At 40.9% G+C, this 17,170-nt stretch overlaps 1 protein-coding gene across 2 annotated transcripts in view; it reads right to left on the bottom strand.

Moving 5' to 3' along the window:
- Window positions 1-974: 974 nt before the first annotated feature.
- The window catches only part of GPM6A (glycoprotein M6A), a 200,626-nt gene continuing 184,430 nt past the window's right edge, over window positions 975-17,170 (bottom strand). For both annotated transcript variants that reach the window (XM_018570487.1, XM_018570486.1), the window contains exons 6-7: window positions 16,954-17,019; window positions 975-2,245 (exon numbers count right to left, since the gene is read on the bottom strand). In XM_018570487.1, the coding sequence (XP_018425989.1) occupies window positions 2,093-2,245; window positions 16,954-17,019 (219 nt within the window). In that variant the 3' untranslated portion in view covers window positions 975-2,092. The remainder of the gene's footprint in view (window positions 2,246-16,953; window positions 17,020-17,170) is intronic.

Here is a 17,170-nt window from a genome sequence, read left to right as displayed (position 1 = left end):
AGAATTTCTAGCCAACCTCCCAGGGCTCTCATTCTTAGACATGGCTGGACTTTAAAAAGGACTTTCTTAAAATATGTTCAAACCACCTAAGCCAGACATTCTCGTTTTTAGAAAATTGTCAGCTCTCTTTTGTGGATATTCTTTTAAGTATGGACACTGCCTGTTCTCCTAAATAGTAAGATCTGCAGCACTGCAGAGAAGCTTCATTTGTAGGTGTCAAAACCTGGTTCTTTCAGCTTTTATCCACAGATAAAAAAAAATGATGAACATAAGAATATAGATTAAATGATACATCACATGCCTTCTCCAGAAATGTATGTCTAATCCCTGTATATCCATACTGTTGGATATACAGGGATTAGCTGTTAATATATATGTCTAAAAATTACAAGTAGCTCTCATATAAAAGCCAATTTGACTTTAGATTCATGGGCCCTTAAATGGGTTCTTTACTCCCTCAAAACTGTTTTTTTTTCCTTCAACTTTATAGCTACATAGAAAATGTGAATATGTAGTAGAGCTGCTGAGAAACATATAGGTATACTGTCATGCAATTATTTTTCCCCAGATGTGTAGCTGTTTGCGTCCTAAAACACTCTGTAGAAGATGAATATTTTTGTAAGTAGAGTGAAGAGTACATTAAAACCTGTGAAGAAGTTGGTCCATTAACAGAGGATAATGCGCCAATAGGGTCACTTGAAAGAGGTAAATGTTCCATGTATTATGTAACAACCCATAGTCAAAAAATTTAATTTACTAAGATTGAAACAACAACTACATTATTAAATTCAACTATTGTTGCAAGCAGAATCAACAAAAGGAAGTTAAGGAAAGAATGGGCAAATGAAAACAAGCGCCTAAGATAATGATGGCCAATTAACCCCAAGAACTCGTTAAATGAATGATGCACTTACACTGAGCACTCACATAGTTGATCAATAAAGTGCACAAAACAATGTTCATTTTTTTTTTTTAAACCACTGACTTTTTTGCCAGAAATGTTATATTTAATAGATACTTCACAGCATTCCTATAGAAAGATGGAAAGAAAGTTTGGTCCAGTAACACTGTAAAACTTTAAAAACCTTCATCATATGTACGTTGGTTTGCTGGGATGATTTCAAAGTAGAACTACAAACACAGGTCCACAACTGGATAAGATGGAATTTTTACATACCCAAGAACATGATATACATATGTTATTTCACAGCTGAAGAAACTTCAGAAAGTTTGAAAATATTTCACCAAACATTAAGCGTGGCTTATAGCATGACATATTTATTTTACAAGAGATATAAAAAAAAAACTAGAAACAAATAGCTAATGACTGTATACTATTTTTTTCAGTTTTCTCTTGATTAAAAATCACTTATGGGTTGAGATAAATGTTTTAGAGGCATATATTATATGGGGCGTGCCCATGCACTAGTATCACGCTATGCATGCTCACAATTTTAAACAGATGTCACTGTAGTTGCCAGAAGTTTTAAACTGATGTTGTAATAGTGAACATTAATACTACATAACACCAATAAAGAAGCACCTTGAATCTGCTAAACAAAAGTGATACCTATGTGGCTACTCATAGGGCCAACAGACTACATTACTAAAGAAGCCCATGCATGATTTAGAACTCAGAACTGTAAGCAGATTATTGTACATGCTTTCTGTACAACGGTCCCTTTGAGGTTTACCTGTAGGTAAAAGTAGTTTTTGAAACTCAAAACTAAAAAGTATAAAAAGCTTTCTCTTCAAAAACATAGGAAACGATGCAAAATGTTTTATGCAAAACACATATAAAGTGGTTAAAAAAGGAAACGGACGTCTTTATTCAACAGTTAATTTTTTTGTCATCTAAGAAACCAGTCACCTTTATGACTATTTGGGAAAGACTATTAGGGTGTTCCATATTATATGACATTTTCACACAGACCACTGTGAAGATGCAAAGTGCTGGTCAATCAAGGTTATGGAGATAGGTGACACTCACCTATCGTTTAGGAAAAGCACTTCATTTTCATTTTATAATGGAAGGGAGGCTGTTAGTTGAAACAACAAAGAACTGAAATGTTACAAATGAAGGAGTTTAGTTTTATGTGTAAGCATTGAGCCGCTCTTTAGAACGGGTGGAGTGAATGTCGTGAAGTTCCTGCTCTTCCTTGGATTTGATGTCTTCATATTTTTGCATTCGGCAGGCGTCTTTCACGTAGGCCCAGTTGGCGGACAGCACCATTAGGTAATGGACCTTTGAAAAAAACCAAACACAAGGTAAACTTAATGTTATGATTATTCAATGAACTGTGCAAGGAGCAACGCACTTAGGTATTTATGTAAGTTATGTATGAAAAGTATGATAAAAAAGAACATTTCTTGGTGCCTAGAGCAGCCAACCAAAATCTTAGTTCCATTTTCCAACCTTGGACTGTTAAAAATGAAAGATCACAGCTGATATGCTTGCCATGAGCAACACAAATTTTTCTTTTCAGGCATCCTTTTATACATACGTCCTAAGACGTATGTATAAAAGGTCTTCAGTAACCTATAGGAATTAATTTACTGTAGCCACACACATACAAGACTGATTGTATGTGCAGAGCGAGTCGCACATGTGAGGAGCTCCAGATAATCGGGACTATCAAATCAGCGTTTTAAATCGGCCAGAGCTGCCACCGAGCTATTATACAGGACGTGGTTTGCTGCCTCATCTACTTTCTCCAGATGGATAAGTTTGTTGACCGCTCCCAAGGTCCACTACGATCGGAATTTCGGACCGGGAAAAATGGTGTACAAAACCTAACTGAAGCCAGTTAGGCCTCTCAACCAGTCTCTCCGACGGACTTAGATGCCGAATCGTTCTCGGACCCTGAACCATCCATTGATTCTGCTAAGATTGCTGCAGCAGTGGCCAGACTGTTGAAGCCCACTATACAGGCTTCAATACAGGCAGCAGTGGATTCGGCGGTCACTAAAGGCATACAGTCCCTACGCCATGATCTCCAGGCACAGGCACATCGAGTCACGAAGGCGGAAGGCAGGGTTTCGCTCCTGGAGGCTGAATTGGCGGCTGCCAATTCTTGTATTCAAGACCTTACCAAACAACAACTCACGACCTCCACTACGTTGGAGGATCTAGAAAATCGTTCCAGGAGGAATAACCTGCGTATAGTAGGCCTGCCTGAATCCTACCAACCAATAGATCTGCCAAGCTTATGTTCTCACCTCCTTCCATATATATTGGGACTTACCCATGATTGCATCGTTGAGAGAGTGCATCGCCTGGGCTCGCAGCAGCAAAAATACTCTCACCCTCACTCAGTGATCATGAAATATCTGTCATATGTCGATAAAACAGATATCCTCAAAGCATATCGTTCTGCTACAAATTTCCATCTAAACGGCCATAACATCTTGCTTTTCGCTGACTATTCAGCAGAAGTAAGCCGCAAGAGGAAGGCTTTCTCCGAGATATGCAAAATCCTACACCAACGGAAAGTACATTTCTCCTTGACATACCCGGCGGTTCTCAACATACAGTCCTCGGAGGGGACTCATCACACCTTTGCAACACCGCAAGACGCCCTTACATTTCTCGAACCCTCCAACTCAACAAGCCTTGATCAACGCGCTCACTCTGGAAGCCACAGTCATCCTTGTTGTCATCCACATGTTGTTGAGGTAGGATCCTCCCCACCTCCTACCTCAACAACATGTGAACCCCCCTGAATCTGCGAGTCGACAATCACTTTGGCTTCTGCTATTTTCCCGCTACCAAATGCGGTTCTTCTAATTGATGGTATCACATGTTCAACTTTCAAGATGTTTTCCTTTCATTTTTCTGTCGTTCTTTTTGTTAGCATACCCGCTGTTTGGCACAACATGTCTGCCCTATTTGGCATTCACCTTATCACATTGGTGAAATTGATCGTGGACACCATCACGTAACTATCCTCTAAGCTTCTGTTTTTGATTTTTCGTGTTACCTCATTGCTCTGGCCCCATCAGCTCCCCATCTTTCTAGTCCCATACACAGTAGTGTTTTCATTGCGGACTTGAGCTGTAGGAAAAAAGGGAGTGCCATGACAAATTTTTTTTTTCATATGTTTTTTAGTCCGTCTGGCGGATCCACTCTGTTCCTGGACTTTTTGTCCAGGAGGATGGTTATTTGTGTTTGACTGTTTTTTATTTTTTATTTTGCCATTTTTACTCATGTCAATGCTATCTGATTTCTCATATTCATGGAAACCATATGCCTATCTTACACACTGCTTTAGATGTTCTCTGCCTCTGATCTTAATTACCATGTTAGCTTATTTTAGCCTAGGAATTGTGTTGGACTTCTCTCCCCCTTTCGCTTTTTGGTAGGAGTCATGTTATCAAAATGCTGATTTTCCCTAAATTGCTCTACCCCCTTCAGACTATCCCATTACTACTTAAGCACACTGATGTTCAACTTCTAGAACAAGCATTTGCCAGGTTCTTGTGGAAATTTAAACGCCCCCGTATTTCATATTCTCAATTACAAGTCCACAAACCCTAACATTCGGTCATACAATCTGGCATGCCTTCTACATAATGCATATGACTGGCTACTAGGTACATCTTGCTATTCCAAAATTACTGTAGAAACCGAAATGGTGTCCCCTGGATTGGCCATTGGTGGCCCTACTCCACACTCGTATCAATAAGTTACCGCCTCCATTACGCACTAACTCTTTGATCAGGGATACAGTGGTTGCGTGGAGAGAATGCAGATTAAAAACAGGATTACATCCATTTCCCCCAGGGTTCAAACAGCAAAGTATTTGGCACCTGGGCAGCTAGGGGTCTACTCACGGTGGCTCAACTAATTGACCCAAAAACCCATCGACCTCTTTCATTCCCAGAACTGCAGCGAAATTTGACCTACCATCCCACCACTACTTTCAATATCTCCAATTGACCCACTATTGGCGTAGCGAGACAAAAATACCCAGCACTTTTTTTCCTACTACAGCACTGGATAAAATGTCCACTTCGGCACCCGGATCCATCTCTAAATGATATCCCCTTTTAACCTCCTGCCGTCCGCCCGTAAAAAAAAAAAACACTGATTGGTTGTATGGGGTCATTTGATCTGCCGCCCCCCCTGACCCCCCCCCCGCGTGAGTGCCATCGCTCCTGACCCCTCACCTTCAATCGCCGGGATCCGCTAGCCCATCTGCGGCCCGGGACCGACTCAGGAGGGGGTCAGGAGCAAGATGGGAGGGAGATCAGCATATTCCTCCTTGCTGATCTCCCTCCGTACTGTGAATGCAGAAGAGATGTGTATTACATCACTTCCGCATTCACCTGTCAGTCATCTGGGTGCTATAGCCAAAGAAAAGAAGCTGATGAAGCAGATCTCTGTCCTAGAGATCCCTAATGTCTCCATAAAAAGGACCTGTCAGTGTGCCTTTGCTATTATATAGGGGGATTGTTATCCCCCTATGTAATAGCAATAACAATGAGTGTAAAAAAAAAAAATATAAATAAAAAAAAGTTAAAATAAAATAAAAGTCAAAAAAGTCACATTAAAAAAAAAACAACATTTTTAAGTCCCCCACCCCCACGTTTACGCACATATGAACGTAAATATGCGTTAGATGCGTCAGTGCGCGAAAACGACAATTGCACTACACATGTTACATATGGCCGCAAACGTCGGAGAGCAATCATTTTAGGGCCATCAATCACTGATAACACAAAACTGATGAGCGGTAAAAGCTTTTAAAGCGTCGCCTATGGCCAATTTTGGGTATTGTAGTTTTTTGAGGTTTCGTGCATGCGTGCAATTTTAAGGCTTGACATGTTTGGTGTCTTTTTACCCGACGTGACCCCGTCTCTTATATTTTACCCAAAAAAATGGGTAATAATAAATGTTTTATAATTGAATATAGGGGAAACCGTGTTTTTTTAATTTTCGGTCATTTTTGCTTAATATAGTAAAAAATAAAAACCGCAGTGGTGATTAAATACCACCAAAAGAAAGCTCTATCTGTCCCTAAAAAATGGTCTAACATTTGTTTCAGTACAGCGTTGCATGATGGAATAAATGTCAATCAAAGTACCGCAGTTTTGAATACTGAAAAATGGCCTGGATGGGAAGTGGGTGTAAACGCAGCAGACTTCAAGTGGTTAAACTCTTATTTCATCCCTAAACCAGCTAGGACTTCCCTTTTTAAATGGAGGGAAGATTTTCCGCTCGAGGATTTTGAAGGTGCTATCCTTGAGGGAGTCCAAAATATTAGGAGGTGCACACCAAATGAACAATGGAGAGAAACTCACTTCAGGATAGTCCATAAAGCATACTATGCTTTTGATTTCTTTTATAAAATAAAAGCCCCAAGTCCATACTTAACAGCGTGCCCCAAATGCTCCCTGGAGGGGGCTTCTCTCAGACATTGCCTCTGGGATTGCCCTCATATTGTCACTTTCTGGGACTCAGTACTCTCTTACATGTCCAATATACAGGGACTCCCTTTAATCCGTGAACCCTGGCTTTGTCTTTTTAGTTACTGGAACCCTCTATCCACACTTAGTAGAATGCAACAGGCATGGATCTACGTAGCTCTGTTACTAGCCAAACGTATTATTATGCATCATTGGCTTTCCACGCAACCACCATCCTCCCAACATTTTATAGCGGCACTGACATCACTGATGTGGAAGGAGAGGCTCGAAGCCACTCTAGACCCTGACCGTTACACCACAAACTTCTTTATGAAATGGGAATCTTTCATAGTACATCATTATACAGGGGTAGAGCTGTATGCTCTAATTTATCCATTCAAACTCACAAAATGGTACCTAGAGAAGATGCTAGACAAAACCCTGGGGCAAATGGAACTACCGGAGGATTATACTACTGGATAGCTATTACATTGATAGGCATTGTCATCATATGGATGTGTGCTGGTAGAAAGATGTCAGAACATAGAGTATTAGTGTAAGATCACCTTGATTTCAACTATTCAACATGTCATTTTTATTTCTTTTTATTTGCATGTGACATGAATATGTGATTTCCTTTTTGTACTTCATACATATGCTGTTTTATTGAAAATTAATAAAATGTTTAAAAAAAAAACTAACATTGTGTCCCTTGCTGAGTACAAGCATAAAAGCCGATTGTTGATTTATTCACTGTTATCAATTACTGAACAAGGCTGAAATGGCTAACACTAGCAATCTACTTGAGAGGGTAGAGGTACTTTGGAAATCAGTTGGATGTGTGTGCCTAAGTGCATGTGGAGTACATTTTAAGGGTAGTAGAAACATTACATTTAGAAAAATGTAAAACGGATTTCCTCTTAGAAGTGGCAACATCTTTGAAAGAGTGATGGATGGGAGAGTGCAGGTGCATAGTGATGGAGTGAGGACACAGGCGTGAAGCATGTTAGCCAGCCAGTTGTTGATTCCTGCCAAAGCAGGTCATGTTGCTATTAAGTGTTGTCCTGGGCTCTCTGAGATTTCTGTTTAAGGTACCCATGCAGGCTGATTGAACTGTCAAGTATAGATACTATAGGTACTACATTTTAAACAATAATTAGGATAGTTACTGGAGTAGGAGAGGCTGAGACCTTCACTAACATAGAGCACTGTGCAACCTGCCACAAGCTCTCTAAACCGTATTGTAATGTCTGACACGTCTACGGATTCAGTCATGCTACAGATTCCACCTGTGTGGAACTGACTGTTATGTTTGCTGTTCTAGCTGATTAGTCAATCTGCTGTCACATTTGCTCTACGTGCTTTTAAGGAGGGGGGTAGATTTTTGCACCTGTGTAGCAAAGTTGGTGGCAAACATTCAACCATTGTACCTGACAGTAGTACATAAAAATATACATCAAACATCTTTATATGTACTATAGCAGCTTACCTCCAATTTTTGTATGTTAAAAGAATAACATTTGATGACTGCCTGGAAAAGCAACATATATGATCTCCAGATCAGCTTACTACACTCTGCCAGCAGTGGGCTCAGGCAATTACTGTGAGTCACTTGCATTTTATGAATAATGAGGGTTGTAATAAAGATTCAAAGGGCCCATTCACATGTTTGCATTTTAATGCACATCCTCCCATGTACATATGTTAGATAGTGTTTGAAACTGTTGTAGTTTCAAACAACAGTAAAACAGATTTTAATGTGGTGTTAATGTGGAAATACAATCGAATAGATACACATTGATTAGTATATAGGCTTTAGTTACAAATTAATTATGAAAAACGCTTCTCACTCAAGTGTAAAACTTTCTTACAAGTTGCTTTCAACATAGCATAGTTATGTAGCCTAAAATTAATTAAAACGTGTTGTAACATGAAATAATCATTGTTCACAAACTGTTGGTGAAACATAAAAGTAACACTGAAACTGGTATAAACAAAGAGAAAATCAGTGGCTCAGCCTTTGTAAGTCTGCAACCGGAAAGAGTTTGAGTAATGGAGACATACAGTTATGTATCAAATCATTCAAAGCATCTGAGAATTAGCACTCTTTGGAAAGGAGGGGAGGGGGCTATTTTATTGAAGTGTACCTGGAAGAAAATAAAAATATTGAACTGAAAACTGTAAAAAATACCATGCCTCCTACTTCAGCATTTGTCATTCCAGTATATCCCAGGGCCCTTCCAAGCACCTATGCAAATAGAAATTTTCTAATAACTGGTATTTGCATAGACCCCATGTAACAATGCCCAATTCTGCTAATAGGTTACTATCTTTCTACTTGTAGAATGAAGGCAAGATAAGTGCCTGTTCTTTATTACTATTAAGCAGACACTGGAGGTGACACAGGAGGTGCTGGGGTGACAACTGCTAAGTTAAAGGAGAACTAGGATGTGAGTGATTTTCACGCATCCTCATAGTTAGAGTTGACGCTTGACAATGAAACTGTCGCACATCGGCTCTATTGATCGGGAAGTAGCTCGCTATATACTGATCTTTCGGTCATGGGAGGACGTTAGTATATGTCCTCCCGTGACATTTAAGAGAACTATGGGATAATAAGTTTACCCCATAGTTCTCTTTTAAGAGGTATGCAATAAGATTATGTTGTAAAACTGTTATAGTGTTTTTATTTTTAAACCCTGCAGATTCGATTTATGCATTTATTTAATTTATTTTTATATACTGCTCTCTCCTTATGGATGGATTGGTTTGGTAAGGGACCTGATCCATTCAAGTCTCTGGCAATATCAATAATAATGATCTGGAGCTCACTGTTATTGTAAAGCAGTATCAATAATAGAACACTATCTTACTGCATGGAAGGCAAACCCATGTACATTCTTAAGTCCAGGATCTGACTAAATTACGTCCCAAGGTGAACACTAGGCCCTTTGACATGAATAGCATGAGCAAAGGACATTGCTAAATCCTGTAATTGTTAGTTTAAAGAGCACTGGCTTCAGACAGTACTTTGAAAAGTATAACATATTTCAATCAGATTTCTTGAAGACTCCTTCATTTTCAGCCTTAGTGCTCTAATTATAGAGGTTTTAATAGGAGTGTTGGCTTCAGCCTTGAAGCCCAACTCCAACTCCACAGGTTTCTGCTATATTACAGTCCTTCAGCCATGCTAGTCTAAGAATAGAAGCTTTCAATGGACAACCAACCCTCTCCTGCCTGCTGTGTAGCATTGCATTTTACAGTAAATCCTTAGACTGGGTGGTTAGCTGTCACAGTAAAGCAAAGGCTTTGATACTTTCTGAGTCACTGACCAGGAACAAGTACACAGATAAGAAGCTCTAATTCTACTAGAGGTTACTTGTTTAATGCTTATTCCAGGCCCGAGGCTCTGGCACTGGTCTGAAGTATAAAAGTATAAAAATTCAAAAATAGTTTTTTTTTGTTAGTGAGGTAAATATGAAATATCATATACTTTATATTTATCATGTGGAACCAGCAGAGGAAGCTATAGAGCAGGGGTGCCCACAATTTTTCGTGTGGAGATATACTTTTCAAATGAGGAGCTCAGTGAGATCTACCAGCGAAAAAACACCTTTATTTAGAAAACAAGCACAGTAAAAGAGTCACTAGGACTACTGCCTCTCTCTCTCTCTTTCTCCCTCCTCTCTCTGCTGTCTCTCTCTGGGCCGGTTCACACCACAAAGCCTGCGTTCCAGACCATTCGGCCTCTGGAATGCAAGCCGGCCGGCTCCCTGCTCTCAGGAGCGTGAGGGGGCGTGGCGGTGCATTTAAATCAATGGCACCGCACCCAGTCCCCCCGCCCGCAGTGCGATCGGCCGTACCCCAAATGCAGGCACATAAGTGCCTGCGTTCTGGTCCAGTGCGATCTGCAAAAATGCTGCAAGCACCCTCCCGCCCCTGAACGCAAGGAGCCGGCCGGCTTGCATACTTTGTGGTGTGAACAGGCCCTCTCTTGGCTGTCTCTCCTCGCTCTCCCTTGTCTCTCTCTCTGCTGTCTCTTCTTTCTCTCTGATGTCTCTGCTGTTTCTTCTCTCTTTTGGCTCTCTTTGCTTACCTGCACTGCAGCAGCTTCCCGGGTCTCCTCTCAGGTGCGGTGTCCTATCCTCCCGCGGTGCTCGTGTGGCCGAATGTGCAGACTGGGAGAGGTGTCCCGCCCTTTCCCATCTACAGCATCTGACACATTCAGCCACACGAGCACCGCAGGATGGAACTCAGGTAAGTGAGCTGACCGCGATCTACCAGTGTTTGCTTTGACCCAATTGGCACCCCTGCTGTCTGTTGACTGTAATTTTTTGCAGTACCATGTTGTGTGGAGAGTGTAATTTGAACATCAGCTGTTCAGCTCTATTCATAAAACACACACAGTTTGAAAATACATGTAAACCCTAACTGAATGGCATGTGGTTTGCTGAAGTACTGTGTGTGCATCATAAATACTGATTTTCACCCTTTTTTGTACATTCTTTGCTGCTGATCTTCGGCAGCCATTTCCTGTTTATGTATTAAGTGTATATGAGTTAGCCACAATTACAGGTATATGAGAAATGCAACAGCTTTGTGAACAATCTTTTCATCTTTTATTATCCGCCTTTATCTCCTAGCTAAGGGCATGCGCTGGCATTTCGGGGTGATACTGGAGGACACAGCGCGGTTAGTACGACTCAGGGGCCAGACACAGCTATAAATTAGAAGATAATACAAACATGTCTGAGACGTTGAAAGCAAAAACACTGGGCTAATTGTTAAGGTGTCTTTATTTTGCCTGCTATTTATTGGAAACAGCAAAGAAGAGAGTAAGAACGAATTTATAACTAAAAAAAGCCTGCAGTAAGATATTGCAAATGTTGTTTAACTCCCAGTGGAGATTAGTTATCTAGGACAACGGGCCCAGACAGCCCTGCTGAGATTGTCTCGGCATGGGGTTAACAATACATGGGGTTAACAATGCCCCAACAATGCACCATTTTCAATGCCTGCTTAATTACTGCTTCCTGTGACAAATTACTAAAAGTGGCACACGCTAATTCGTTAATTTGTTGCATGGTGGTGGTGCGCCAGATTCAAGCATGCTTACTCTCATTTTGCTGCATATTTGAGGTAATCTTCCACTGGGCTCATTCTTCTCACTGGCCACCAATACACTGGCTGACACCCCCCCCTCCCTCCCCCTTTCCTTGTTGCAGTGCTGATTATCGCTGTTGCCCCCCCTCCTCACTACAGTGCGTATACCACTCTGGTAATGGTGTGTATATGAGAACTGCTTTTAAATTATAATAGTGCAAGTGCTTCAGTATTTTGGCGCATGTGATTGGATATTTATAGAAACTGTCAAATAGCACTTCAATGTGATTTGGTGCAGCTTGTACAATACTACATAGAACTTCTCTTATAACATTGTTAATTTGGTGCATGGAAAGTATGAAGTATTGAAGTATGAAGTATGATACATGAGGTATTTCCCTTTGTTAATTCTACCCATTGTAAGAGAGAATAAGGAACAGGGAATAACTACAGTCTGTACTCTCAGCCAGAGGGGCTGAGCGGTTCCAGGGAACAAAATCTTTTGCTGGGAAAGAACTAGCTTTGCAGTTCTGGATTTGGCTTGGGATCCTGGAACTGGGAGATTTCTAAGAGAATTGGGAGGGATGAAATTTCCATTCCTGTGTCCATTGTTTAGTAGTAGACAGCACCGAATTGCACACCTGTGCACAGCACTTATGGGAAAGATGCTGGCTAATGTTCTGGGTTCCACCTGGGAGACAGAGGAGGTCTCTGTGCAGGAGTCAGGAGAGCTCCACCCTGGAACCAGTCTGTGTCTTGCGGACTGAGGAGCGTATGACCTGTGTGGTGAAAAGCAGCCTGTGTGGCAAGAGGACAAGAAACAGCCTGTGTGGCAAGAGGACAAGAAACAGCCTTTGTGGGAAAGGCTTTTGGTAAACCGACAACCTAATGTCGGTGAGACTTTGAAAGTGTTATTTTGGATGAAGAAAAAAACCTGTACTTTATGTTTGAAAACCCCTGCGAGGGAAAAACGGTGTGAACAATAGAAATCATCAACCACCATCTCTGCCCTGATGAAGGGACCCTGCGTGGTCCCGAAACGTTGGATTATGCGATATGTGTGACGGAGTGCTGGTGATTTCTATTGTTCATTGACTGTTGTACACGGCACCATCCGTGATTGTCACTGCAAGCACAACTATTTTCCGGAAGCGCTGTAAGGAGTGCAGGGGGACCTACTGTTTTCTGGAGAACCGGTGTGGTCTTTTGAGTTAAGAAAAGTAGGCAAAGAAGCCCTTAAAAAGTGGAAAGCGAGTGGAAGTGTCCTTAAAGCTCTACCATTTGAAGTTAATTCTCACAGTATATATATATATATATACACACACATACATTTTAGTGCATCTATATTATATATATATATTTCAGCACCCTGTATTAATTACATAATGAAGTACATAATGTAATACTTACATTATGTATTAATGACATAAAAGACCAGGTAACAAACTCTACAACCTTAACATTTTTTATTTTTACACAAATTGACCAAACACCATTATGGCCACTCCACTACTTTAAAACCAGATACATGCCAAAGACTACTCATAATAATACAGTAATCCAGACACACATTCTTCATGTAAATGCACAAGCACTCTATGGTCACTCTTCAGCAGACACTCATAAGTAATAGTGTTCATACAGTGCAACTAAATCTAAATAGATTAACCAATATATCACTTTCCAGAGCCAAAGGCTTTCCAGTCAAAATCAGATCTTCCTTTCCTGATTGGAAAAAAAAACAACTGTGGTAATGGAGGGAGCTGATCTACTGGTCTTTGCAAATGCAATTTTTTTACTTTAATAACCATTTAATAAAATGTGAAATTACAACAAAAAATATATATAATAAATGGATATGTTAAACTGAGGATTGCAAATGACTCTCAACTGTAAACAAATCAGTATTTCCTGCCTTAGATGAAAGAGGATGGCAAAGTGCTTAGGGCAAGTGTTGTATTTCCATGTTATTAAGAAATAGTTTTCCAATATTTTAGGAAATGTCAGAAAGAATATGTGCAATGACTTCTAGACTGTATTTTATTTTATAGAAATGGGGAACATCCTCTGGTAACATCACCATAGAAACACAATAGGTTTCCAAAGCCAGTACAACCTTAAGTCTGCTTTGGGAAAGGAAAAACATTGAAAGGACACTTTGCAGTTGAGCACTGGTGACATATTTAGCAGATATATTTTTTTTATATCACCAAATATACATTTATTAAATTAATACATTTCAAGGAAAAGGATCTTGGGTACTCAAATTTTATCACATTCAATATTCCATTTTTCAGGTTCTGAAAGTCAATTTGTTTTGGCGTTCATTTGTTTTGAATCCGAAATGTCGTTAATTTCAGATGAGGTAAATAAAAATTACGAATTAAAATTTGTTGCAGAAAAGTGACATTAAGGGGGTTATTCACTTCGGCCGATTCTTTGGGTCACTTCCGCCGCTGGAGTCCTCCAGTTCAGCCCAACCGAAGGGCTGCTGTACGGACTATTCACAATAGCTCATACAGCAGCTGAAGGCAGCTGAAGCGCTCAGCCAAGCTGAAGCATACGTGTTCAACTTGGCTGAGCCGAAGACAAAGCCGAAGCAGGGAGAAGGGTCTGCCGAATCCGCAATGGGTCTCTTCTCCCCGCAAATGTAAACAAATATAAAATATTTTTTCTAAAAGTCTGGTGTGTTTATTTACATTTTGATTTAACCCTTTAGTGTATAAGAAGGGTACAAGTATTAATTAACAGGGCGGGCAGCATCTGGGTGCCCCCTTTTTGAAAGGGGGTACCCTGATGCAAATAAGCCTCCCTACTCGCAGCTCCCCACAACCACCGGGTCAGGGTTGTGGAGAAGCAGCCCTTGTCCCCATCGGCATGGGAACAAGGTGTTTTTCTAGATGGGACCCCTGGAAAAGCACCCTCCCAATGCCGAGGGCATGTGGCCTGGTATGGCGGAGGGAGTGGGGGTGCTCGCTCATTTCCTGCCCTGCCAGACCAGTGCCCGGATTAGGGGTTTGGAATTTTAGGAAGGACCCCACTTTTTTTCCCCGTTTTTTGGTGGTGGGGACCTAAAGAACCTGGTGTGACTTTTGGGGAACCACTTTTTTTTTATTTTTAAACGGAGGGTCCCTCTTCACATTCTTACCAGACCTAAATGGTCTGATATGGTTTTGGAGGGGGGCCCCACACTGTTTTGTTGTTCTTTTGTTTAAACTTTTTTATTCTGCTCCTGCAAGCATTCAGGCTATTCACTCACTGCTGTTCCGCCCCTATGCGAAATGTTGGATCGGCTGAGGCGAACATGTTCTTCACTTCGACTCAGCTGAACTGTTTGACTGAACCAAAGTGAACCACAGCCAGCTGCTGTACGGCTGAAATCAGCCGTATTCGGCTGAAGTGAATAGCCGAATTGCGATCGGTTTCATTCAATTCAGGTCAGTAATTCACTCGGCTGCCTTCAGCAGCTGAGTAAATAACCCCCTACATGTTTACTTTGTTTCTTTAACTTTTGACAGTCCACAGAAACATTAAAAAAAAAAGCGTGCGGTTGCCCCAACAATTTATACCAGACCCTTTAGGTCAGGGGGAACCCAAAAAAAAAACAACAACAGTGTGGGGTCACCCCCTCCAGCAATTCATACCAGACCCCCCCCCCCCAACAATTAATCTCCGATCCCTGCCTGATGTCCATTAGCAGAGGAGCAGACCTATGCTGATTGACAGTGTGTGTGTGTGTGTATATATACATACGCACACATCAGCAATAGGTTGGACTTGATGGATTTATGTCTTTATTCAACCTCAAATACTATGTAACTATGTAAGAAGTCAGGGGTGAAGCAATAGCCAGCTTGCTATTGCAATTTAAAATAGCCAATAGCAGAATTGCTATTGCTCCTGCAGAGGAGAGAAAGTTCTCTCTTAGGTCCGCTCCTCTGTGATTGACATCAGGCAGTGGGAGGGTGCATTAGCCAGGCTTTGTTTATTTCTGCCCATTGCCCAATGTAAACATTACATCGGGCAGCCAGCGGCAGCTTTTTTTTTTTTTTTTCCATTGGTCGGTTGACGCTGGAATTACATCATCGGATTCATTTTTTTAAAATAAAAGAATTGTCAAAAACTTGTGTTGTGTTTTTTGTTCAATTAAAGGAATTTTTCCTAAGGTGTTTGTTTTTTTAACTCTTTAGTGAATGAGTAGGAGTAACAACTACCCCTTACTCATTCACTGAGTGCTCCCTTTATGAAAGGGGGTACCCAGATGCAGACAGATGAGCCCCCCTTCCCACAGACCCCCACAACCACCGGACCAGGGTTGTGGGGATGAGGCCCTTGTCCCCATCGGCATGGGGACAAGGTGCTTTTCCAGGGGGTCCCCCCCTGGAAAACCACCCTCCCAATGCCAAGGGCATGTGGCCTGGTATGGTGCACGGAGGAGAGGCGCTTCCTCCCCCCCTCTTTCCTGCCCTGCCAGGCTGCTGCCTGGATTAAGGGTCTGGTAGGGCTTTTAGGGGGACCACGCTTTTTTGGCTTTGGGGTCCCCCTTAAAATACCTACCAGACCTAAAGGGTCTGGTATGAATTGCCAGGGAACCGCACGCTGTTGTTTTTTGTTTTTTACGTGGGGGCCCCCCTAAACCTGGTTGAACAGAATTACCGAACGATTTGGCAGGTAAACCTGTTTACACATAGAAATGTAAACTTTATTATTATGTTTTTCCAAACCTTTTAGTTTTAAAGCTGACTCCATGTGCACAGCTAAATAGACAGATGAAATGAATATATAAGAATTGATTTTCATACCAAAGGATATATATTCCTGTCCATCCATTTTTCATATTCAGAGAGCACGGCCCTGGCTGGCAGGACAGAAGACGCACTTTTTCTCTGCTACAGTTAAGTAACACTTTCAAATCTTGCCCCACCCCTAGCCTGTTTTTGCACAATGAAAGAGAATCAGGTATCGGATTAGCTCATTTACCTGTCACTCTGTTCTAGTCATCTCCTATTAGCATGTTCCTAGCTAGCACATCTGAGTGGTTCTCCCTCTACTGTACAGGGACTTTAAGAGGCTGATACCAGGTCAAATTCAGGTACTTACACTGCTTGTTAAAACAATACATTTAAGGAAATATTAATGAATACAGAGCAGTAACAATCTTTTTCTTTTACATTTACTTGGAGTTCAGCAGAAGTAGACATACTAGGTTAACACATTTGCAAAGTTTCCCCTGCAATATTTTATCTTAATTTAAATAAGGTTAGCAGTCTTACCTAGTCTGGATTCGTTAATATATATTTTTAAATATTTTACCATTTAAATTAAAAGTTACTTTATACAATATAGTATAAAAATGTGTATTAAACATGTTTATATTTAACAACATTAGCTAATGCAGGTTGTTTTTGTTTTTTTTATAGCTTAAGCAAATGATTGCCTTACCATAGCAATAACTGCAGCTCCAGCACCAGCCAAGGCAACAATAAAGAGATGGAATGTCATGTTCAGCTGCAGAGGAAAAAATAATAGTAACAATAAAGCATACAGTGTAACATACATAGCGTAAAAGAAACATTTACATAGTGTCTACGAAAAAATAAAAGCACAGCTAGAAGATCCCATCTAAATTTCTGTATACCACATCAGTTTTTTTCCCCTA

This window comes from Nanorana parkeri, unplaced genomic scaffold (genome assembly GCF_000935625.1).
Source record: "Nanorana parkeri isolate BGI_ZX_2015 unplaced genomic scaffold, ASM93562v1 scaffold1541, whole genome shotgun sequence".
Lineage (NCBI taxonomy): Eukaryota > Metazoa > Chordata > Amphibia > Anura > Dicroglossidae > Nanorana > Nanorana parkeri.
The sequence above is the reverse complement of the archived record's forward strand: the minus strand, read 5'-3'. Positions and strand labels throughout refer to the sequence as shown.